Source organism: Coloeus monedula, assembly GCF_965178545.1.
Source record: "Coloeus monedula genome assembly, chromosome: 26".
Taxonomy (NCBI): domain Eukaryota; kingdom Metazoa; phylum Chordata; class Aves; order Passeriformes; family Corvidae; genus Coloeus; species Coloeus monedula.
Genome location: NC_138806.1, coordinates 1,755,602 through 1,779,981, shown reverse-complemented (window position 1 = coordinate 1,779,981; position 24,380 = coordinate 1,755,602). Strand labels below are relative to the sequence as shown.

The 24,380-nt window shown below is 46.8% G+C and overlaps 1 protein-coding gene across 1 annotated transcript in view; it reads left to right on the top strand.

Moving 5' to 3' along the window:
* Positions 1–502: 502 nt before the first annotated feature.
* The window catches only part of MYO1D (myosin ID), a gene marked incomplete at both ends in the record, with an annotated part of 152,400 nt that continues 128,522 nt past the window's right edge, over positions 503–24,380 (top strand). Inside the window, one exon of the mRNA XM_082297298.1 lies at positions 503–597. Coding sequence (XP_082153424.1) covers positions 503–597 — 95 coding nt within the window. The remainder of the gene's footprint in view (positions 598–24,380) is intronic.

Below are 24,380 nucleotides of genomic sequence, written 5' to 3'. Positions count from 1 at the left end.
GACCCTGCCGGGTGGGGTCATGGGGTGGGGTTTCCCTTGGGTTCAGGATCTGCTTTCTCCCCCCTGTCCTGGCGGGGGCTAGAAAGCACCCTATATTTGTGGTGTGAGGGGGATCTCCTCTGGGTGCAGGCCACACCCCAGGCAGCACAGCCCCTGCCCCAAAGCACAAATCCCCCATCCCGGAGCTCCCGATCCCGCTTTCCCCGGGATCCCCGCCCCAGCCGTGCCGCCATCCCCGCCTGCAGCGCGCGGCTCCCGCCGCCAGGGGGCGCTCCCGCCCCGCCCCGGCCCGGGGGCGCCGTGCCCTCTGCGGCCGCCAGGGGGCGCTGCGCGGAGCCGCCTCACGGCCCCGGCCCCGCCCCGCCGCAGGTGACACCCCCACCCCCCGCCCGGGGAGCGGCGGGAGCCGATCCTGATCCCGCTCCCGGTCCCGTCCCGGTGCTGTCCTGATCCCGCTCCTAGCCCGGCCCCCATCCCGGTCTCGGCCGTCCCAGTGGCCGCCATGGCGGAGCAGGAGAGTTTGGAGTTCGGCAAAGCCGACTTCGTGCTGATGGACGCCGTCACCATGCCCGAGTTCATGGCGAACCTCCGGTTGCGGTGAGTGAGGAGCGGGCGGCGCGGCCCCGGGCGAGTCTTCCCCTCACACACAGCCCGGTTGGGATGGAGTGTGAGGGGGGTGAGGGAGCCGAAACTCTCCCTGAGCCTCCCCCGCCTCTGCCGCTCCCTGACTGAGCAAACCCGCACAAAAGTGTGGATTTTTCTATGAAATGGAAGAGCCGGGTGAGGATGAGGGTGCTCAGAGTGCACCAAGCCCTGGGGGCTGCGGGGGTCTCAGTCCCCCATCTGGAACGCCTCCCTCCGGACTCACCTGCCTCAGTGCCCACCTCCCTCATGGGATCATGGAATGGTTTAGGAGCGAAGAGACCTTACAGACTTTACTTTTAAACAGTATGTTGTTGATCTTACCCTATATCACAGAAACACAGGGTGGTTTGGGTTGGGAAGGGACCTTAAAGCCCAGTGCCGCTCCCTGCCATGGGCAGGGACACCTTCCACTATCCCAGGTTGCTCCAAGCCCTGTCCAGCCTGGCCTGGGACACTTCCAGGGCTGGGACAGCCACAGCTGCTCTGGGCAGCCTGTCCCACTCCCCTCTCCCAGGTTTCTCGCCTATGCTGACATTCTGCAAAGTTGCTTTGGAAAAAGAAAAAGGAGCAATAAAAGTCACCAAGTCCAAGGTTGCTCCATCCCGAGGGGGCATTGCAGCTGCTTGCTGGTGTGGACTTGCTGTGTTAACGTTTTGTGATCTTTATGGTTTTATTTCCCTTGTAGACGTGGTGGGTGCTGGGAAGATCCAAATTTTCCTGCCTGTTCCCTCTCAAACACAACTAAATCCTGGGCAGCACTGATAGAGGATGGCCAGGGGACCCTAAGTCTGCGGCTGCTTTTCACTTTCCATTATAAAACATTCATGGGAGCTCCTCCTGATAAACTCTTACGCCCTTGCTTGTGCAAGGATTTGATAATTGCCAAAGGGAAGCCTTTGGGATAAAAATGTGACTTGTTGGCTGTGTCCCACCCCCATTCTGCTCAGGCTTTCCTGCCTGTTCCTCTCCTGCCACTTGTGTTCTGGAGAGTGTTGGAATCAGTCACCTGTCAGGCCCCTGGATGCACCTGAAAGTGGCTCTGGCAATAGATGGGAGGTGGGCTAGGCTCCCTCAGTAGGCTTGAAACTATTGAGGAAGGAGAAAATTAAGCTTTTTCAGACAATTGTGATGCCTCCTCTGGGTGAAATCTGTAGATTTTGAGATTTGGCTGCTTCAGCCACTGGGTGCTTGGGAATTACTGTGCTACACAGCTACAGGGTGTACCTGTGTCCTGAGGTGCTGCAGGGTTAGGGCTCAGATCCTGTGGGGTATAATAACAACCAGCATACTTCATGCTGTTTTTCTTTTATATTTTGCATTTCTGTTTGGGCAAAGAGCGCATTTGTGTTTGAATATAAGAAAGTCATAATGAGAACAGTTGAGCTTTGAACATGATGTCAGATTGAAATGAATTTCGCAGTGCCTCTAAAAGTTTAAATTTGTTTCTCACTTGTACACTCCATGACATTGTAATTGTATTAGAAAGGACTTGCACGCAGCATCTTTGTAATTAGCAGGAAACTTATGTGTCACAGTTTGTTCTTGGGGTTTTATTCTTTGGTTAATGTGTACTAGAGATCTAAATGAAGTACTGGAAATGGATTGATAGCTTAAAAATCAATGTGGCACGTTGGTTGCCTTTAGGAATCCATTGAGAGGTGCCTTGCAGGGACAGACTTTGCTAATTTGGTATGAAAGGATGAGAAGAACAAGCCAGCAGTCCCGGATCCTTACAATGAATGTGCAACTTCATTTATTATTTTCTCTGTGCTGCTGCTGCTGGTGCCTGAGGGTGTTGTCAGGATATCCCTGCTGTGTGTGATAGACCTTGGAGGCCCTGTTTAACTGCAGTGCCTTGGTCTCTGGCACTCAAACCTACCCAAAGCCAGGCTTATCCTCTGACAATGGTTCAGACTTGAGTTCTTCTCACCCAGCCATGAGCTCTGCCTGTTTCAAAGTCATCTGGTGTCTGTGCTGTGGGCAGAACAAGCTTTTGTCAGAAGCTAGTTGATGCTATTAATTTTTCTAAGCTTGCTGCTGTCACCCCTGCCTCTAGGCCTGTCTGCACTGGGACATTTGGGAAAGCTGATCTGAATTTCCCAAAAGTGTGGCCTTTCAGTAAAGTTGCTGAGCTCTGCCGAGTGTTGGGCGCTGTGTGGTGGCCCTGGGCTGCTGCCCTGGCCCCACTGCTGGTGTTCTACAACACTCAGGCAACACCTGCTGCTCACATTTCACTGCTCTGGAGAGGGCAGTTGACTCTTGGTGCTGACATGTAGGAAACTGTGTGAGACCCAACTCATGACCTGCTCAAGGGTTGGTTACATCACTTGTGGAGATGGCAGAGTCTCCTTTGTGCTTAGCAGAGGGAAGGAGTTGCTGCTCCTCCATCGTTGAGTCCCTGTGGCGGGTTTGTTCAGTTTACACTTGGATGGGCTCCACCCTATTCCATAAATCCAGCTTTCTGCCAGAGCTATTTTTGTTCAGGGTCACTGGCTGACCCAAGACGGGCTGTGCTGGATTTAGTTCCCAACTGAGCCCAGATGTGGGTGGAATTGAAATCATACCAGTTTCGGTGCATGCAAGGATATTTCCCCAAGGATGTCTCTAATGGGAAAAAGAGGAATGGTGAAGCTGCACTTTTCATTAGTGTAGTACTTGAATTTAGTGGTGTTGACATGGGCTGGATGAGTGTGCCTGGGTGGGTGGGTGGATGCTATGTGAATTTACTACCTCATCTCCCAGCCCCTGCACTCATGCCCAGTTATTTGTAGGTTTGAGTGGTGATTCAGCAGGGATATCACGGTGTCAGTATCTTTTCATGGCTGTGTCTTACAGCTACTTAATGAATGTTTTATTGGACGCTCAGCAGTCACTGCGTGTTACACTTTATTGTAAATAAAAGTCATCCTGTCCTTGAATTCCTTGGTCCTGAGCGTGCTTCATCCCAGGGTCTGGTTGTGATTCTTAGTCATCAGAATAGTTAAAATGAAAGCAGGACTATGGGAACAGTCTGTGTGGACTCAGTAGCTTTGTTTCTTTATAGTAATCTCCGAAATGGTAACAGACAATTGTTTCTGGAACGCTCATGAATCAGAATTATTAAAACAGCCATATTTGAGTGGTTTGTGTGTCAGCAATTGCCCATCATTCCTTCAGTGAGTGCCTGCTCATTTCTGTACTGCTGCCAGAGTAACTGGCAATTCCAATTACAGGACATCAGATTAATTGAAAAACTCCTTAAAACAGGGAATCTCTTTGTGTCCAGCAGCTCTCAGGTCCTGCCACTGACAGGCAGGTATTCATCTGTAGAGAAGTGTTACCTGCTGTAAGTGATGGGAGAATGCTCTGGACTTGGTAAAACTCTTTATTTCACTGGTTTTGAGTTAATATGACCATGACTATTCCACAGCAGGTGGAGCGAGATGGTGCTTGTGGAAAGGGAGTGTAGGTCTGGCCAGAGCTGCTCAGCTTTTGCAGAAATTGTGGTGTAGACGAAACTGTTGAGTAAGACAAGCAGGAAACTGCATCACCTCATTTTCTTCATGTCATAGTGAAAATTTCAAGTAGTAAAAGTTACCATTTTTAATTTACTTCCTCATAAGGAAGAGGACAAAAAGCTTATTTTTCACAAGTATGAAATACTCTGGTTTATCAAGTGATTTCTTGTATTACACTGCAAAGACTACTCACTGTTCTGTACAACTTGAATTTGTCTTGACAAACAGATCAAACCTCAGAGCATTAAAAATGGGATCTGTGGAATGCAAAAAGGGAGCTGGAGCTCTTGAATTATCTGTTGTGCAGCCTTAGTGCTGCCTTTGGGAGTCACTTCAGAGCAGTTGCTCCTCACAGGGTCTCAGGTGTGTTCTGTGGCGGGCAATAGGATCATGTGGGGGCCCAACTGTGGGCCAACCCAGCACCCCTGAACCACTAGGAGTGGGAAACCGCATGGAAATGCAGGGAAAAGCAGACAATTACACAGGGCAGCATCAGGGTAGCACTTGGGGTAGTCTGATGTGAGCTGTGTGCTCGTGGTGTTTGTGTTCCTGCATCTGTGTCGTGAGCAGGTGCTACCTGACTCACCCTCTACTGATTTCTAGTGAGTTGCTCATTCTTCATAAGCATTGTGCAAATCCCCCCTGGGAACACAATAGATCTGTGTCACCTTTATTAAAGAATTCAAGGATGTATGAAAGGAACACAGTGAGAGCACCTGGTGATGTGTAATGATTGTAAAATGAATTTGTGTTTATTTTCCTCTTCTTTTAACTACTTCCAGCATGAAACCCACCGTGGAAGGCTGTACTTGCTGCTCAGATGGTTCCTGGTCATCCTGAGCCTGAGGATGTGGTGCAAAGAACTGTGGGTTAATAGTCCTTGCAGTTGTCTCCCTGTACACATGGTGATTTCTGGCCTCCTAAAGCAGCATTTCATAAAAAACAGTTCTGTGTTCACTTAAAAACACACAAAAGCGGTTTTTCTACTGTTTCTCAACTATCTCACGAACCGCAGCATTTTCAGATTAAGGCAACAGTTCTAGATCTGTATTTATTTCAGGTACCTTTGAAATATAAATAATATTTGCTATGATTATTAATATTTTTGGCATCAAGAATCTACACTGGAAATCTCGTTCTCCTGAGAATGTGCTGAAAGTATTTGGTGCTAGGGATGTGTTTGCTGTGCAGGCTGGAGTCCTAGAAAAAGGTGTCTGCAGACTGGGTTGTTTTCCTTTCCTTTTTCAGGTCTGGAAAAGCAAGCACAAGTTCTGGGGCTAAGCAAATGCTTTAATTTGTGCCCACTTCAGGAAATCGGTGTCCCTGTAATCCATTAGGAGCAATTCTTAGCAGGGATGTGGGTCCCATTTGACTCTTGCTCTGTACCACACTCTTTCTGCTCTTCCCTTGATGAACCTCAGTTGCAGTTTTGGAGTGAAGGGTGCTGTCTGTATTACACTGATGTTTTTACACTGAGTTCCTTATCTTTTGAGCACCATCTTAAACATTCATATTTGGGGTTGAAGTTGCGGTGGGAGAGGTTTGGCTTCCCATGAGGTAATAAACTGTATTTGATCCCAGCAGAGGAAATATTATGTGAATGCTTGGTTTCATTTGTGCTTTTGCTAATGAAATATTCATGCTTCATAAACAAGCTTTTCATGCCTTTAAGCCATTTTAATTTCCTCATTCTAAATAGTTATGAATATTTGAATTGTTCATGTGGTGTTGGATTAAAGAGCTGCTCGGAAGAGGCTGCTTTCTCCCTGGAGAGGGGCACCTGCCTCTGGGTGCTGCAGGACACTCCTTGCTCTGCTCAGGCCAGCAGCAGTTGAGTCTCATCAGCCCTTCTTGGCTTCCTTGGAGTTGCTCAGCCTGCAGAAGCTGTCTCGTGTCACAGTTTGGAATGAATGGAATGAAAATTTCCTGTAGTCCATCAAAATTTGACTTACAAGCTTGGCCAGGGGCCAGCCTGATCTTCAGACATGGAAAAGGCCATCAATCTCACTTAAAAAGCAAATCCCAACCAGATGAGTAGCAAAGGGAGGATCCAGGCCAACTTCCCGACTCCACAGGGACTGTTCAGCCCATGGACACCTGGACCTGCTGCAGGTGTGCTCTGGGATTCCTGACTGGAATTCCCATGAGCCAGGCTTTGAATGAGGTAATGTTCCAGCCTGGAATTTGTTTTGCCTCCGTATGTGCTGAGTTTATCTGGTTTCACTGGACCTTCCTTAGCACATCTGCCCTCCCCGCCTGATGAAAGCCTCCTTAGAGGGAAGTTTTACAGGAGTCTTTTTATAGCAGCTGGGTGGAGGAGTGTTTAATAATTTTAGCACCTGGGTGTTGAATAATATACAAGCTCAGATTTATGAATGAGATCAGTCTTCCAGGGTGCCTTGTACTTGTAAACTTTGAAGCTGCTGATGCTGTGCCCCAGACCTACTGGTTCTGCCTCCAGCTGCCTCTGGTCCCTGTCAGAGCACAGGTAACAACATTTAATTGTGGGTAGGTAGCAGCAAGTTGGGGAGGGACATCCATGGCACGTGGCATCAGGTGTGAAACAAAAACCTGACAGAATCAGTGAAGTAACCAGAACTACGGGGAATTAACTCAATAGGAAATGCCCTTTCTTGCATTTTTAAAAGTATTTTTTCCTGCTGTTTACACAAAGTAGATCTACAAAAGTCAGCCGGTAATTTAGGAATTCCTCAGCAGCCTTTTGGCCTTCATCCTTACTCTGCAATTACTTCGTAGATTCTGATGAAGTGCTGTGGCTCCTGAAACTCCTCAGAGTTGCAGCGCATGTGTTTGGGATGCTGTCAAGTGGAATCCTGTTCTGGTTTTTGATTACCACATGTTTGAGGTGGCTTGTGTAACCTGCATCATCTTAAGTGGAGTAATTTGTCATCACCTGCTGAGTTTCACCAGCTGAAGGTTGACCCTGAGATCTGCTAAACTCTTACAGTAAATATTAGCTAATACTTCCACATACTTCCAATGAGTCTCATGGCCTCCTTTGGTCAAGAGTCCTTTGCATTGACTTCTGTTCAAAAATCTGCCTCTCCAGGTGCCTTTACTGATCTAACACTCACTGAGCCCTTGCATTTCTTTGACTCTTTGCATTTCTTCAGGCTGAGCAGGCTTTGACACTACCTGAACTTAGTGATACTTACTCAAATTCCTTTAAAGATGCAGATCTCACGAGGTGTTTGGAGTTACATCATCTCTCTCTGCATCATGATTGCATCTTTTTATGGAATGAAGGAATTCTGAGAGGGGGAGAAGGAAATAGATGTCTGCACACAGTTTTGCCTGTAAGTGTGAAATAGGGGAGCTGTGTGTCCCCTGGTGGGAAATGCTCATTTCCAAGTGTCTGAAGCAAAAATACAACTTGTAAAGAAGATTTCTGTTCCTTTAAGGGCTTTTTTAGTGAGATGTGATGAGATCTCAGCTCCCGATGCTGCTGTCACGTGATGTTCCTGTATTAGACTAGGAGGAAAAGTGTTCAGTTGAGGTGTTTTCAAGTGCTGAAAGAACAGCCTGGCTGTGAGGCTGTTCTGTATTTGGGAGTGAAAAAGGGCCATTAGATAGACTTAACTTGTTTGAAAATACTTCTTTTTTCTTCAAATCTAAGCCATTAAACTGCTCCCGAGATAACCTCTGTCTTTGGCTCGGAATGAGGTTTTTCTGGTCTCTGAGTTAGTTCTCTGTGGCAGCAACACCCCAAGTGGTTCCTTTGGGTGGTGGTTTAGATGGACAACAGATACTGTCCTGTCGGGGCCCAGCTGAGGTAGGAGGAGGGGGATATCTTAGAAAGACTTTTTAAATAAAATAGTTCTTAATGATAAGCCAGAGGACCCAACCCTGTCATCACTGATGGTCCTGCAGTGCTCAGCTTCTCAGGCTCGGCAGCAGAACTGGGACTGGGGCATAACAAGCCTGCTCTTGCTCTAACTCTTGGTGGTGATGGTATCTTCCATTCTGCCCCCAATAATTTCTGAGCATTTTTCTGAGCAGACTTTAAATTTTCTCCTTGAACAGCACTGGAATATTTGTTCATCAGTTCTCTCCTGTTCTGCTGAAGCATTTTGCAGCCCACATTTCCTGGCTGCTGGAATGCTGCTGACCTTCCCTTCTGGGTTTAAAAGTTGGCAGTGACCTGCCCTGTGGCTGCCACTTGCCCAGTGTGACCTGCCAGTCTTGAGATGTGTGACACTTCAGAGAACACTTTGTGTGTGACTGTTGGGCTGGTCTGATCCAGAGCTTTATTTCCAGAAAAATGTATTCATTGGGTGAAAATATGGAATTAAACCAGTTCCATGTCCTTGGGCAGCCACTTACCTGCCACGGTGTCATTTCTCATCCTTGGATGTTCCTTGCTCTACTCCGGGGTGTCAGGCATTGACTCCCACTGTCCCTCCAAGAAGTGTTGTCCCACCTGACCTTCCTTTCTCCTCCTGCTGACTTCCCATATTTCTGTAACTGCAGTACCTTCCTGGTCATCCTTGGTGACTCCTCTCTCCTCTTTCAGTATCTTCTGTGTGCAGCTGGACACCTCTGCCCAACTTTTCCCCTTGCTGTTGATGTCCCTTCAGCTCTCCCAGTGTTCTCTCTGATCTTGGGCTGATTTTCCCAGCCTTGCCCAGTCTGTCAGCCAGAATTCCCTGGGGCTGGAGCGAGTGAGCTCCTCTGGACAGCAGTTCACTTGTTCCACCTGCACTGTTGGACTCGGTCCTTTCTAGGCCTTTGCATCCCAAGTTGTTATTCCCCTGTGATGTGCCAGGCCCAAGCCTGAGCCATACACAGAGCCCAGTCTTGCCCAGAGTCACCTCACACTGATTTTTGTGCTCATTCCTTCCCTGTGCCTTGACAAACCCCCTTTCCCACAGAGCTTGTTCAGAGTTATCTACAAAGATTGCTTTTGCTCTCCATTCTATCTCCTTCACCCATCTCCTTGCCTCCCTCCTGTTCCACCTCCAGAACACAGCTTATCTCCTCCCCGTGTTTATCAGTTTCTCCTGCAGGACTGATCTGTACCATGTCTGTCTGAGAACTTTCTGACCAGCATTTCTGTGCTTTTCCCTCAGTTGCTCCTTTTGGCATGCAAGAAACACCATCTAACTTTGAGCAAAGACACTGCTTCCTCCTTCCATGTGTAATTTCTGGAGCCCACACAAAGTGTGCCATGGTAGGAGGTTTGCAGTGCTGCAGTCACTGATTATCGTGTTCATCTGCTCAAGTTGTTTCCTGGCTCCACACTGGATCCCAGCCCGCTGAGTTCATGTTCTCTTGGGTCTGGACAGAGCCTGCCCTGATGTTATCCTGCCTGAGGTTGTTCAGGTAGAAAATTATCTGATTAGAGTATCTTGATATGTTCCTGTTTAAGGTTGATGTAACTTAATTTGGGAAGCCTGAAGGCTCATTACATCTTCCTGGGAAATGAAAACTGGAGATTTGTGGCAGGACTCTGCAACATGTGGCATGTGATGTGCTGCTGGGGCTGGATGTGCTATTTGGAGTGGTGGGTTTAACTCCATCTCCAAACACAATGTTTACATTGGGATTTTTGCCCTTGTCCCTGCATTGTTATTCTCATCAAGCCAACTCCAGCCATGTTTCACTGGAAGTTCTGACAGCCTTGGAACAAATCTCTTTGTTCTGGGGCCCCTAACAAGTAGGTTTTCTGTCCCATTCTGATGGAGAGCAGGCGTGCATGGCTACTCCTCAAATGAATTATGCTTTGAGGCACCAGCTGAAACTTTCAGGAAAGAGTCTCTTTCAGTATCTGCCCCCATTACAGCATCAGTGCCTTCATCGTTGCCCTGGCATTTATGTATGGTGCCCAGGACAAATGTCCTAGTAGGGGAACTAAAGGGAACTCCAGCACTTCACTGCATCATCCTGCCCAGGGAGTCCAACAGCTGGGCAGGAATGAGAACCCATCTTTTAACAGCTACTGGATGGCAGCAAAGGCTGTCTCACCATGAATAGCAAAGAAAAACAAACTGAAACAAAAAATCCCCTTTCCCACTGTAGGAACAGCATGGCGTTCTTTGGGGAGAGCTCCTCCATGGCATTTGGAGGGGTAAAAACCGTGGTGGCTGTGAAAGCCTTCACACCACGGCCATCAAGGGCACAATGAAGCTTTCATTCTCCACATCACATCGCTGAGATGTTTACACTAAAACTTTTGCTGTTACTCACATTGCTAAGCTGCAGCTAAATAGGTTATTTTGTTTACAAGAATGAATGATAAAGTAAATTTCACCTTCAAAGGAAAACTCCAGCTATGGTTCTTTGAAGGCCTCCCCTCCCCTGCACTGTTTATAAAGCAACTGGATATGGAGTTTATAAACTTCCAAGGCTGGAAACAGTGCTTTCTACTCCTCCTTAATACCAGCTTCTTTGTGTGTTGTTGCTTCTTGATCCCGGGTGTAAAGACCAGGGGAGTGAATGAAAACAGCCTCGAAGAGCTGTAAATACAATTTAGGCTCCCAAAACACCAGACCTGGAGCAGCGGAGTCTTCAAGTGAACTTGCTTAGAAAAATTGTTGCCCCTGCACCCTGCAGAGAATGTCCTCTCTTGTTTGCTTCTCAGAGTATCGGAAGGACACCGTGCTGCTTTTCCTTGTGCTTGCAGGGACAGAGGAACCCCCGTATTCTTTTAAAGCTGGATGTAAACACCTCCTTGGAACAGTAGCTGTTAAACTTTGTTGAAAAGTGCTTAGCAATGACAAAAAAATGTTATTTCCGAAAGGATCTCTGTAGCACTGAGGAGGTTTTTTTGCAAATGAAAGTCCAAATTTACCACAAAAATGTCCCTGTAACCTCTTATAATTCAAAACATATTCCTTGCTTTTCAAAAGCACAGGCAAATTACCAGGGAGCCTTTCTAAAATAAGCCTGAGGTTGGATGTTTGACTTTGCAGACATTGCTACTTGATAATCAACGTTTCCTTTTTTGAGTTTGCCTGTGTCGCAGTCAGAAAGGGACTTTGCTTTGTGTGGTTTCTGACCTGTTCCAGGTGAGGAGAACACGAACAACACCTGTGCTGCAGCGCTGGGATAGAAACAGGAGTATCCCTTTCCCTTCTTTTCCTGATAAATGTAGCATTTGTGTCTCCAGCGAAACAAACAATGGAAATCTTGTCTTTGTTCTTGTTTTTTGGGCCGTGCTGCATCCTGGCTTTCAAGGATGCAGACATTCCTGAGCTAGACATCTCCAGTGTCTGGCAGCTGGTTCTCTGACTCCGTGTTAGTTCAGAACTTAAACCCCTCTGAGGAAAAACCAGGGAAAAGCAGATCCGTGTGAAGTGTAAAGCCTTTAAACCTGGTATGAAACCCTAAGAGCTGGGCTTGGTAGGAAACTGAAGGAAAGCTGAACAATTTTGAAATTATTGGGAATATATGGCTTCATTTTTCCAATCAGTCGATAGAAAACATGTTTTCCATTAAGGACTTACATTTTTGGAGACTTAAGGGGCGGGCTGCTTATTGTCAAAACGAGTCTTGTTCACCAAATATCTTGGCTGCCTGGTTTGACTTTTGGTGCTGTCCCTGTGTGTCCCTGCAGGCAGTGAGGGGGAGCTGGTGCCAGGCTGGCACCTGGAATGCTGGAATCATGGATGCTTTGGGATTTGGATGCCGAGTGCTCGTGCCCTGAGGAGCAGTGCCAGGCTCCAGCTGGCTGGCAGGAATGGGGAAGCCAGGAAAGAGTGATGGGGGACACCCATCTCCTAAAAGATGCCACATGTATCATCCCCTGCCATGCAGGAAACGAGCAGCAACATAAATCTCAAGCTTTCATAAACCTAAAGAATGCCTGGTTGTTTCTGTCCTGCTTTTCCTCTGGGTTTCTGGATCTTGGATGCTCTCATGAAGGAGCCAAGGTGGCACCTGCTGCTCACTGGATGAGACATTGGATTAGGAAGATCTTCACTGTTCCCAGGGCTGCTCTGAGGGGATAATGTGAGTTTGGGGCTCTTCTCTCACACCACAGGCTGTGATTAGCTTCAGGGCCAGCCCAGATGTGTGGCTGCTGAATTTAGGGAGAACACTCGTGTCAATCTTGGTCTTCTCCCGGGAGTTCTGCCCATAACTGATTGGTAACTGGCTGCTCAGCTGCTTTGCTGAGAGGCTGTTTATTAAAGTTTGCGAGCAGACCCAGTGCAGATGGACAGATCACTTGTTTTAGTGGACAAACAAAAATGTGTTGTGTTGCAAACTTTGTAGCTGAATCATGGAAACTGTAGAATTGGGTCATAATATTTCAAAATGTTAAACTCCATCTGATACATTTTAAACTTCTGCCTTTCCCATATTGTCCTTGTACCTAGGAAAAAACAACAGAAGTTTAAAACAGTAAACGTGGTGAATTTTGAAGACATTCTGTGGCACCTTGACCAAATGAAAGGAATCATTTGCTAGGGTTACATTTATTAATGTGCACTTAAACCACAATAAATGACAGGAGGGATAAATGAACAGGTTCTAACAGAAAGCCTGGCTTGGTCAGTGTCAGGTTTATGTTGTATGAGGGATGTGGGAAGCTCAAACAGTTCAGTAGTCGGATCAGTGTTTGTTGGGGTTTTTTTTATCAAGACACTTTTGCTGCCTTTTTGAAGGCTCCTCTTTACCTGTACCTGGTTATGTGACATAAATCTTGTACTGGCAGTAATTCCCACGCCACCTTCCCATCCTTTGTGCAGTGCCGAAGGATGTTTCACCTCAAGTGCCAAATTCTCTTATGTCTTGACGAGCAGGGTAAGCCCCATAATCAATCTGGGAAAGCTTTCTGGGGAAAATAGCTCCACCCCGTGCCTTTCATATGTAGATGTACTGGCTTGCCTTGTTTAAGACAAACGAACAGCCTCTGTTTATCCTAATGAGGTATTTGATGTGGAAACTGATAGCACTAATGGCCAGATCCCAAATAATTTGCTGTGTAGGAAAATTGTGCCCACCCATCTGGTCGTCCCTGGGTGTCACATGGAGAGTGGGAGCCTTTGATTCATTTCCTGAGTAATGGAGTGCAATGGATATTTTGCAAACTAAGTTTCTATCACTGAAGACAGTGATTTCTTTGTGTTTTGACCTGGGTTTTGATACTCTTTGTACCCTCCAGTGCTATGAGTGCCAAATAGTCCCTATTTTTCATCATGGGGAGAAAGTAACTTGGAAAAACATCCTATCCCGTATCAGCTACAAACCATCCATTTATCTATGAGGACAGGGGAGGAGCAGTGTGAGGGAGCAGCACTGGCGAGTTCAAGCATTCCCTGGTTTTGTTCTGCTCTCTGATGTTCAAACCTTTCAGATATTCTGTGGTTGTTTCCAACTTCACAGTGATGAAAGCTAAAAACCTCTTAATAAGGGTGAGGATGGTTGTATTCTTTTTACTCAAAGAGGGTGTATTTTAAGAAAAAACAATAGTTATCATGATACACATGGAATAAATCACAAGTGGTGAAATTTATTTCTCAGACTTTTCTTCACTCCCTGCCACCATCCCCTTGGGTTTTCTGGGACTAACTTCTCCTGCCATGGAGTTTTCACACCAAGGATTTTGACTTTGAAATTGCATCTTTGACTCAGAGGGGGAAAGTGGAGTAGTTTTCAGTCTCAGAAATTTTGAATCAACACAGAGAAAGTAATGGCAGCAGATGGATTTTTTTGGAGTGGGGAATGTCAGAATTGCCTTTCACAGGAACTGTATTGTCACACAAGAACTGAGGGGTTTCAGGAGGGATGTCCCTGCCCTTAGGTGCTCTCAGGTGCTGGTGTTAATGCCTGGGAACTGATTTGGCTGGAAAAAGGATCTTCTGCTTTTCTGCTCAGGATCCCCAGGTGGCTTCCAGGGTGGGAACTGGTGGCACAAGGTGATGCTGGGGTCCTGCTGGCTCGGGGTACCAGACCTTCCTCAGCATTCAGTTCCCACTGACCCCTCCCTTCTCCTACCTGTCCCATTAGAGAGCTTAGAGAAGGTCTCAGTGGGAACCCTCTTTTCTGAGCTTTTTAATCATAGAATGTTAAGGGGTTGGAAGGGATCATTTAGTCCCATGATGGGCAGGGACACCTCCCACTAGACCAGGTTGCTCAAGGCCTCATCCAGCCTGGCCTTGAACATTTGCAGAGTTGGGACATCCACAACCTTCCTGGGCAACCTGTTCCAGTGTATCACTATCCTCACAACAAATAAATTCTTCCTAATATCTAACCTGAATTCCTCCTTTTTTTCAATTTGTACCCATTCCACCTTGTCCTGTCACTGCAGTTCATGACAAAGAGTCCCTCTCCAGCTTCCCTGTAGCCCCTTCAGACACTGGAAGGTGTTGTGAGGTCTCCACACAACCTTCCCTTCCCCAGGCTATGTTAATGTTGAGTTAAAGTTTCCTTTCCAGCATGGTTCTCTTGGTGTCAGCCTCAGAGGGCTGAAGGGCTCTACTCTTAGCCAGCACCTGCTCCTCTGGGAGCCACGGAAACCCTACAGTCTTACCCCCTTGCTTTGCTGTTCTAATTATTATCATTCTCTAATTATGCACAGGATTAGTCACTTTCTGGTGCTTCTGGATGCCACTGCAGTTTGTCACTCATTTGCTTTGGGGTTTCACATTTACAGAGTGTAACTGGCCACTCTTCACGTGCCTTGGAGTTTTCTTGTTAGATTTGCCTTGAATTGCATCACAGAGAAGTTGAAATAGTAACAAAAACTCACTTCCTAGTAAGTGGATACCATCTTGTCTTGCTGTGGCTTGCTTTCTTACCAAGTGTATTGTGGGATCTCGTGAAAACTCATTTGTTAGATCACACTTGTGAAGATACTTTAGGGGGCTTTGTTCCTCTAATTCCAAATATAACCATGCTGTCATCTTAACCAACATTTGCTTTAAACTTTTCCAGCTGGAAGTTAACTCCCTGGCAAATTTGGCCAACACCAGTAGCAATGTGAAGGTGGTGGGTTTTTGGTGGGTTTTTTGTTTTGGTTTTTTTTTTTTTTGGTTTTTTTTTTTTGGTTATGGACTTAGTTCTTCTTTTCTGTGTACAGATATGACTGTGGTAGGGGAGCACTTTGGGATTTCCTCCAAAGATGACTCATGTTTGCCAGATCCACCTTTAGCAAAACCAGGCCAGGCCATTACAGTGTGTATTATTTAGGCTACTTAATATGTTATCCAGTAGTCAGTGAACTTTTTCTGGTAGCTTCTATGGGTTAGTTTGCTTTTCTTCCCCCATTTGTCCACGAAAGAGCAACAAAACCCCGACATGAGGGTGGAGGGTGTCTCCGTTCAGGCTTTTGCTGCTCCCCTGCCCTCCCGTCTGCCTTGATTTTGTAACTGGGAGTGGAAATTGCCCAAGGTCACCTTTGAGAAAGCAACACTGTTCTTGCTGCCAGTCCTCTGCCTCTTGGCTGGTTTCTGTAGACCTCGGACTCCTGCTTGCAGCAGCCTGTGGGAGTCCTGGTGGTTAATGAGTGTTAATTTCCTAGATAGTGTCTGTTATCTCCATTTCAGTGAGAGTTTCGCCTTGCAAAACCTCAGCTGCAGCAAGGAGTTGGTGGTGAACTGGTGGTAGTTGCGTTTCACAGGAGCTGTGAAGCTGATGGGATGGGCTTGAGAGAACTGGGGGAAACACTCTCAGTCTAGAATCTGTGCGGTGTGGATTCCCCAGAGAGCAAGAACTGGTCTGATCAGGGACAGATGACTCCCCCAGCTGCTAATTAGCACCGCTGCCTCCTCTGAGAGCAGCATCTCCTGAAGCATCCAAAGGGAGGGCAAAGTTCCTCATGCCTTATCCAAAGCAAGATCTTCCTGCAGAAACTTCATCACCAGTAGCAGCATCTGCAGCTGGGCCTGGGGTGGCAACTGTCAAATACTGCTGTGATGAACTTCACACAGCTGGAATAGAAGTTGCAAAGATTTGTAGCTGCAATTTTTTTTTTTTTTTCCTGCTTAAGACACTCTTTCCCATTTTCTTCTGTTCTCCAGCATTTTGTTGCTGATATCTTTGTCCACTGCCTCTGGTCTTTTTTTAATAGTTTGTTTGGAGCCAGGAGCAGTTGATTTGTCGTGTCTCTATCACAGGTGTTTATGGAATTAATTTTGAAATAAATTAAAGGTTAAATGGAAGGCAGTTGTCTCCACTTATGGATTCTATGGGTGAAGTTAAACACTCAGATCTAAACAAAAGTGCAAGCTATGCATTTCCCAGGATGAAATTATCCTGTTTATGGTGCTTCTTTTGCTCCGCCCCCCTCCCCCCAAATTTACAGAGTTACTTCCTAATATTTACAGATATTACTCCTAAAAGGAGATTGTTATCAATGCTTTAGTGTCCCTTCAGGGCTGCAGCAACAGGGTGACCTAACCGGGTGAATTCCTCCCAGTTTAAATTCCTTCTGTCGAATCAGGAATAACTCTTTGGATAGGGAAGCGTTTCTAGCAGGATCCCACGTGCTCGGCGGTGGTCTGGCTTCCCTGGATTGCGGTGGTGGTGTCCCGGGAGGGAGGTGCTCTGCAGCCCTGGGGTTGAGATCCACTCCACCCTTGGAAGCTCCGCTGCCGCCGCTGCCCTTCCGTGGCGCTGGCAGGGCCGGCCCCGTTGTGTAACGTCCTGCAGGAGAACCGGCTCCGGGACACTGCTCCGCGGCAGTGATTAATCGGGGAAACATCTAACAACCTTAAATGGCAGCAAATTTATTTTGGCAGGTGGAGACTGAGAAAATCCCTGCTGCCACGGAGGGAGTGTTGCTCTGAAGCGCTCGGATCACAGTTTGTTTGCCCTAACACTTTCTCTGGTCTCAAACTTTTACCACTGCACTAAATTCTCCTTTTTACACATCTTTGTACCATGATTCCCACCCAGGTCAGAATGTGGGGTGACATTTTTTCAGACCCTCACTGAACAGCAGAAGTGCCATTGCTTCTTGCCCCAGAGAATGCAGTGCACATGCCTATGGATAAGGGCTGAAGTGTCCCTCTGCAGTGACATGGTGACAGCCACAGCTTTGTGCTCAAGTTTGTCTTTCCAAGCCTTATGAACTGGCACTGCAGATAATCCCAGATGTCCTCTGGGAGACTGGGCATGATGAAGTCATGTACCAGGCTGCCAGACCGAGTATTTCAGATATTCTTGTTATAATCTTTCTGAAGGTGAGTAAGTAACTGGGTTCATCTGAGAGAGTTCTTTAGGAGATTGGTTAAGATTGGTTTTTAGATTTAGTGACCCACCTTTAAAAGATCCTTGATAAGGGAGAATTGATTACTTTGCAAATTTTAGTAACACTCAATATGTGAATTATTTTTTACTCAAAAGCTCCAGTTTCTCAGCACTTTTGCTATATATTTTGAATTGGAATTTAGTTTTGACTTGAGGAATAGTTGCTGGAATTTTTCTTTTTTAATCTCCTTGTTGGCCAACATGAGTTTTGTTGCTGTACCCATAAATTTCATGGGAGTTTGTTTATATTACTGAAGCTCTGTTCAGGGCAGAAAGTACATACCTAAACCTAAATTTTATATGCTCTAGAAAACTTTCAGCCTCTCTCCCAGGTTGCAGTGGTTAAGTAGGACTAAAAATGGCTGTTTCTATCATGTTGTTACTGCTCAAGATGTCTGTGGCCTGCACTGGCTGTGGTTATGGGGGTGTTCTTAATTCTTAAATTAGTTCTCTACCAGCAGAAGTGGTACCGTGTGGTGTTTGCTTCCAACCCTGTGCTAGAGCAAAGGCATCAGCAGGCAAGGAACTGCACACCACCAAAAACCCTGAGTTGGTGTTTGCCTTTAAAAAACCCAATAGCACAGATTTGAGACAGTCAATCTCCTTGCACACAGACGAGCTGTGAGTCTGGCAGGATGTAATTCCATTTTCCTGAGTAGTTTGATTTCCTTTTGGCCTGTCTGTGCTTCAGCTCGTCACTGCTCTTGTGCTGAATTGATGTTGACTCTAAGGTAGTTTTCTGAGTAATTCAAGCAAAGGGTATTTGTGAAAAGATTGTGATTTGCTTTTATCTATAGCAAATGCAGGCTATCAAGAGAACTTACAAACACTAAACTTCTAGGCCCATCTGTACATCATTTTTCAAGTCACATTTTATGACTGCACATGGTCGCTGCAGCTCCTAGTGCAGAGAACCAGCTGGCAGACACTGTCCCTTGTTTTTTATTAGGGTATGAAGGCACAACACGTCTGACACAGCCCAGAGACTGCCATGGCTTAAGAGTTCATTCAGTTTACTTAAAATCTTAAGGCAAGTTGTTGACTTTAAGCATGTTGATTTTCTCAGAAAGCTTTTGTTAGTTTGGCTAGTGGCCACATTATGTAAGATATAATTATTTGGCCTCAAAGTAGTGATTTCAGCAGGGAAACAGTGTAAAGCTGGATGTGGGCTGTGTTGTGGCAGCACCCTTCCGAGTGGCACAGGTGAGGTGTGGCCATAAAGGTTCTGGCTCATTGGTGCCTGTATCCTATTCCCCTCCAGGTGCCTGTGACTGTCCTCAGTGCCAACAGGCAGGAAAACCAGAAAACAACCAGGAAAACCTCCTTTCATGTCTTCTGAAGGGCTTTGTGGCTGCAGTGGGTAACTTTCATGCAGCTCTTCTCATGGACATGCTCCAAGAGGTGCCACAGCCAGGGCTGACTCCAGAGCAGTGGTGCAGCCCCTGGGGAATGTCTTGGGTGATTTTGCCACTCTTTTTGTCTGGGTCCCACCAGAGGTGTGTTCAGAGAATCAAGAGCTCTGGTTCTTCTGGCACAGTAGCCACAGCTGAGGTGTTTTTAAATCTGTTTTCCTGATATTGAAAAGAATTGTTAGGAACCTCCTTAAATTCCCTTTAAACAGCTACTTCATTTTCTTTGTTTTTTTTTTTTTTTCTTTGCCCTAGATGGAGCCGAGGCAGTCTGGAATAACGTGTGTGGAATCGACAGGCCATGTTCTGTCGCACACAGCTTTCCTTTGAGATGACCTTTAAGCCTTGTATTAGTTGCATTTCCATTTAGGGAATCCTTGAGCTATTGGATATTATTGTGGGGAGGAAGGCTGAGATAGAATCAGAATTTTCAGTGTTTGTTTTCTGATAGTAAATTGCCTTCTTGCATGTCCTCCAAGAGTTCACACAACCAATACTCCAAACTGGGCTGCTCTCAGAGGTGGCAGCAGCAGCAGCAGCTCTTGGGCTGAAGAGCTGTGTGGGGCAGAGCAGGGACACCCCGAGCTCAGTGACAGGGGACATGGGACTGGTACCCTGCTCACACCCTGCAGCAGGGGACAAGAGGAAAGGTCTGGCACTGAAAATGTTCCCTGGAGCACACTTGAGATCCAGGGTTTCTCAAGATTCTGGAAACATTTTAAGTTTAGGAGAAACTGTGCCTTAGTGCAGCACCAAGGAAGGCTCTGGAGGAGGCAGGTCCTTGTTGGGTCATTCTGTCCCTCTCACTCAAATGTGGAATTCTGGGACAGCAGATCTTGGCAGGAGCTTGATTTTATCAGGAGCTCTGGCCTGTGCTCGTCAGTGCATCTCCGAGTTTCACTTTAGCATCTAATCCTGTTTTGGAAACTCACTTCCTTTTCCTCATCTTGTGCCATTTTATGATTTAGATGCACTGTTCACATGATGTTTCACTACTGTGTTGAACATAAACTGTGGTTTCCTCTGAGTTCTCCAGCGTTCACATCCATAGCAGTGAACAGGGATGGTCCTGGGGCTCAGGTGCTGCTCTCCCTGTGGCTCCTCTCACCCAACCCCTCCTGCTCCTGCACCTTCCTCCCTGGCTCTCCTGGCAGGAGCAGTCCTGGGGGATGCTCTGGCACAAAGATCCCAAGAACAGTCCTGCATTCCAGTTCAGAACCCGTGTGAACGTTTGAAGCTTCTCAGTCCTAAGACAAAGCAAGAAACATTACCATCAGTGCAGGAATTAATTTGCTTAAAAGTGTTTTTCCTGTCTAAAGCTTTTATGACTCTGGGAGGTGGCATCAAGCTCATCTTGGGAAAGCTCAGATTAGTACTATATGGTCAAAATACTTGTCATGTATTTATTACTGATTTATCAGGTACTGAAAGGATGAACCAAGCCAGTGACTGCTGACAGACCACCTTGGCCAAAGTGGCCGAGGGGTTGATTTTCAAAGCTACATCCCTTTACTGAAGGTACCAGCCTGACACAGACCAGTTTTGCTGTGGAGGAAGGTGCAGGTCTTTCTGCTGGATGGTTTTGTGGTCACAAGTCACTGAACCTGGTTTAAAGCTATTTTTATTGTCTTCATTTCCTTCAGATCTATATGGAATGCTTGTGCTTTTAACGTCCTAGTTTTTGTTGTGATTCTGTGAGTGCCAGCTGTGAGGGAGGCTCTGCTGTAATTGCAGTTCTGCCTGGGAGTGCCAGCTCCTTGTGTGCTGCTGCCGTGTCAGACCTCTCTGTTTGAAACAGGCCCTTGTTTGGATGCCTCCCTGAATGATCTGTCAATAGCTGAAATAATACCTTGATCCCAGAGCAAGTGGTGCTGCCAGAAATGCCTCTTGCTGGCCTGGCTGGCCCCGTGTCACAGCTAATAAATAACCTGTCCTGGTGCTCCCAAACTGCCCTTCCCATGCCTTCAGAGGGTGGGTGGTTCCCTTCATGATGGGAACACCAGCACAGACAGCTGCCCAAATTCTGGCTGACCGTGGCTAAAATTTGGGCCTCGCTGGACTTCTCATTGCTGTCAGCTGTGGTGTGAAGACAGTTGTGTCTAACCATTTTCCCTCTTTTTTGTTCCTAATTAAGCATGGGTACAATGTTACAATGTGAGGGAGAGGCGGGAACATGAGGGGGCCACGAACCAATTCCAGGGTTCAAGAAACAGCAATGGAAGTGCTATTATGAATGAGCAATGGCTTGTAAAGGGCTCCAATGTGCTAATGTAGGTTACTGGGTTGATACCATTGCTTTAGTAACGGTTCTTTCATCTGGTTAGATGTTTTGACAGTCCTTGCAGTTTGACTGTGAGGGATTGGTCCCTTGTGAATTTTGGATTATTTCTCCATGTCACCTTTCTAGTTGCAGAACCTGTGTAATAACACTGAGCTGCAGAGCACGCTGCTGTTCCTGATCAAACTGGGACGATCACAGCCTCAGTAATTGCAGTGGTGTTAATGTAATTATCACCCAACAAGCTGTAATTTGAAAATGGGCCCCACTGCTTGGCCAATATGGTGCTGTAGTTTGGAAGCTTTTAAAATACTGATCCCTTTGTTTTGTTATACATTGCTTATATCTGATCAGCCTGTGATGAAAACCTCCCACGTGCCCTTTGCCTTGTAATTACACATTTACAAACAATCAATGCTGTGGGGAAAGTGCAGCAGGAGGCTGTGTTTAAATAAGGAGTCCCACACTCAGTGCAGTTTCTGCACGTGCCATATGGTGCATGCTGTGTGCTGGTTGTGTATTAGCAGCTGGTCAGTGTTTTATGAGGTGGTGTCCCAGCATCAGGGGGGTTTTCCTACGGAGGCTGCCAGGAACAGACGGAAGGACTGTGTGATACCTCTGGAGACACAAATGTTACACAGCCAGGGCAGTTTCACCTTGCTGCTCATACCAGTGCAGCTTAGGTACCTGTTCTCCCAGGTCTCTTTGGAAACAGGGTTCAGACAGGTGATCAGGAAGGACCTCGTGAGCAAAACAATCGTAACCCACCCAGTTAAGCCACGGATACGAGTCCTGCCCTCGTTTGGAAGCGGTGATCAGTATGTGAGGAGGCAGTAACTGATCAAAAAGGATCCTGAATTTCTGCAAGTCCCCCGGGTTCAGGGAGGTGATGGTTTATGTCGTGTGTGTAGTTACACTGTTTGAAACTGAAGTGGTGCTTGATGTTCTCAATAGCATCTGGGTGTCAGCACCCTCTTCTTTCCTGACTTACTGAGGAAGATGAGGGGCTTAAAACAAGATAGTCCAGCAGCAGTGAGTTAATGTTTAGTTGTAGTAATATCTGGTTTATTTCCTGTGCACTTAATCCTCAGCTGCCCTAGAGTGGGTGATCTGGTTGCAGATTAACCACAGCGCTGATAAAGGTGCACATGAGCTCCATTCAGAGGCAGCAGGTGTGGAGCTGGGAGAGCGTGCCCATGCTGCTTCCAGGTGGGGAGCTGCTTCCTCAGCCTGTGGAGCTCCAGCTCGTGAAGCTGCAGAGCTGAGGGGGCTCTACACAGAAAGGTTTTAGCCTTTTGCCACCGTGTTCTCTGAACACGAGCCCTGGGGAAGGAGCTTCAGGGATCTGTCAGGAGGTGATCCCCACTTCTGCAGTGTGGGCACCATACAGGAGTTACTGGTGTTAAAATATCTTTATCCAGTCCCTGGAAACCTGGCCAGTTGATATATCAACGCCAAAACATCAGCTTCCCATATGAAGGTATCCAAGGGAAGGTTTGTGGCTGGTAGACCCAGGGGCAGGGCTGGCAGCTGGGAATGCAGGGACTTGACAGAAGTTTGGTAAACCAGCTTTGGCCTGCAGGGCTGCTCCAATGGAAGAGATGTAACCTGGCCTACAGAGGTGCCCTGTGAGAGCAGAGTGTGGCTGCTGGAGAGCTCTGGGACTGTGAACAGAGCTCTCCCAATAGATCCCTGTCCAGGACTGCTGCAAGTGCTGGGCAGTGGCTGCTGAAACCCCTGCTAGGCCAGGGGCTGCTGAGGACACTGGGCTTGTGGGGGTAACAGGAACCTCCTGCAGTGATCACAAAGCTGAGGTAGCTTTTGTAAAAACAAGGTTCACAGCATCAGCGGTGCCCAGCAGGGAGAGGTGGTGCCCCTGCCAAAGATGCTGGATCCCAGTGGATGCAACCCAATTATCCAGAACGCTGAGCCATTCGTTTCCAGCTGAGTAATGGGCTCTGAATGGCAGGGTCACAGATCAGTGCAGAGGGTGATGAGAGGACACCGAATGCACTGTGTGACGCCAGGCAGCAGCTCAGGGAGCTTCATGAGGTGGCTGGATGCTGTGGGAGGAGATGCAGTCAAAAAAGACAAGGAAATGTTGGTATGACTTAATAAAATACAAGCAGGTTTTGTTGTAATAATTATAAACAGGTTTGTGTCTCTGTATTTAATACAAGATAAATGAAAAGAAATGGAGGTGGTTAATGTGGTGTACAGTTACAAGTGGTTTGTGGAGGACAGTAAATCAAGTTTGAATGAATCAACTAGAAGTGGAAGCAAACCCAAATCTGAGCTGATGGAATTACACTGTGTCTGTTATCTCCTCTCCCCAGCCTTCCTTCTCTCCCCACTTCTGCTCACTTCCCCATATCACCACCAAAAAAAGGGAAGGAGAAAGAATTTAAGGCCTAACACTGCTAAAGCGGCACTGGGTGGGAGAGGGAAATGGTGAACTCTCCTTGCTGGCTGGGTGCACAGGTGGGTTGGTTGTTTGGGCAGACTGACCCTGTGTCTTAGGGCTTCCACTCAGTGCTTGCACAGGCACACGCAGGATTCCTTCATCCTTGGCTAGTGAGGATCTGTTGTTCTCTTCCCCAGAACTGGATGAGACACAGCCCAGATATTTCCAGAGTCCTCTTCGAGTGGTGTTAAACTGTTTTGGATCCCTGGTCTGTCTTGCTTGAGGTTACATCAACAGATCTGGACTAAGGGAAGGATTTTTCTTGTATCAGGTTACTGGACAGTTTAGGAGGGTTTTTGCATGGCCTGTTTCCTGGAACCATTGGCATTTCCACTGCTGAACTGCGATTATTTTAGGACTGAGACAGACATTTCACTCCTGAAGCAATTACCTTCAAAAGACAACTCCTGTTTGCATGAGCAGAGAGGGAGGAGGGATAATTAGCTGGGTTTTAGCTCCTCTGACCTGGGACTTTGAAAGAAGTGTAGATAAGGTGATAGTAACTGTCCTTATCAGCATAATGACCTGTGCAGCTTATCAAAGCTGCTGATTTTATATATGTAGGACCATTTCCTTAACTGTCAGTGCCACTCTGTACCCAGCTAAAGGCCAAAGAATGGTGTTTAAGATGAGTGTAGATACAGAGTGTCAAGTTCCTTTGTTCTCCTGCTCAAAGGACAGGAGATGTGAACAGGAAATAACTGAGCTTTATTTCTTTTCCTGTAAGTCTCTCTTGAATATATTTAGGAGGAAAAGAGTCATTTCATAAAGACATTCCACTCTCCTTTTGACAAAACCAGGATTTGTAGTAATTTTATTGGCACTGCATGAAAGTGCTGTGACTGAAACACTTGAACCCTGTCTTTATC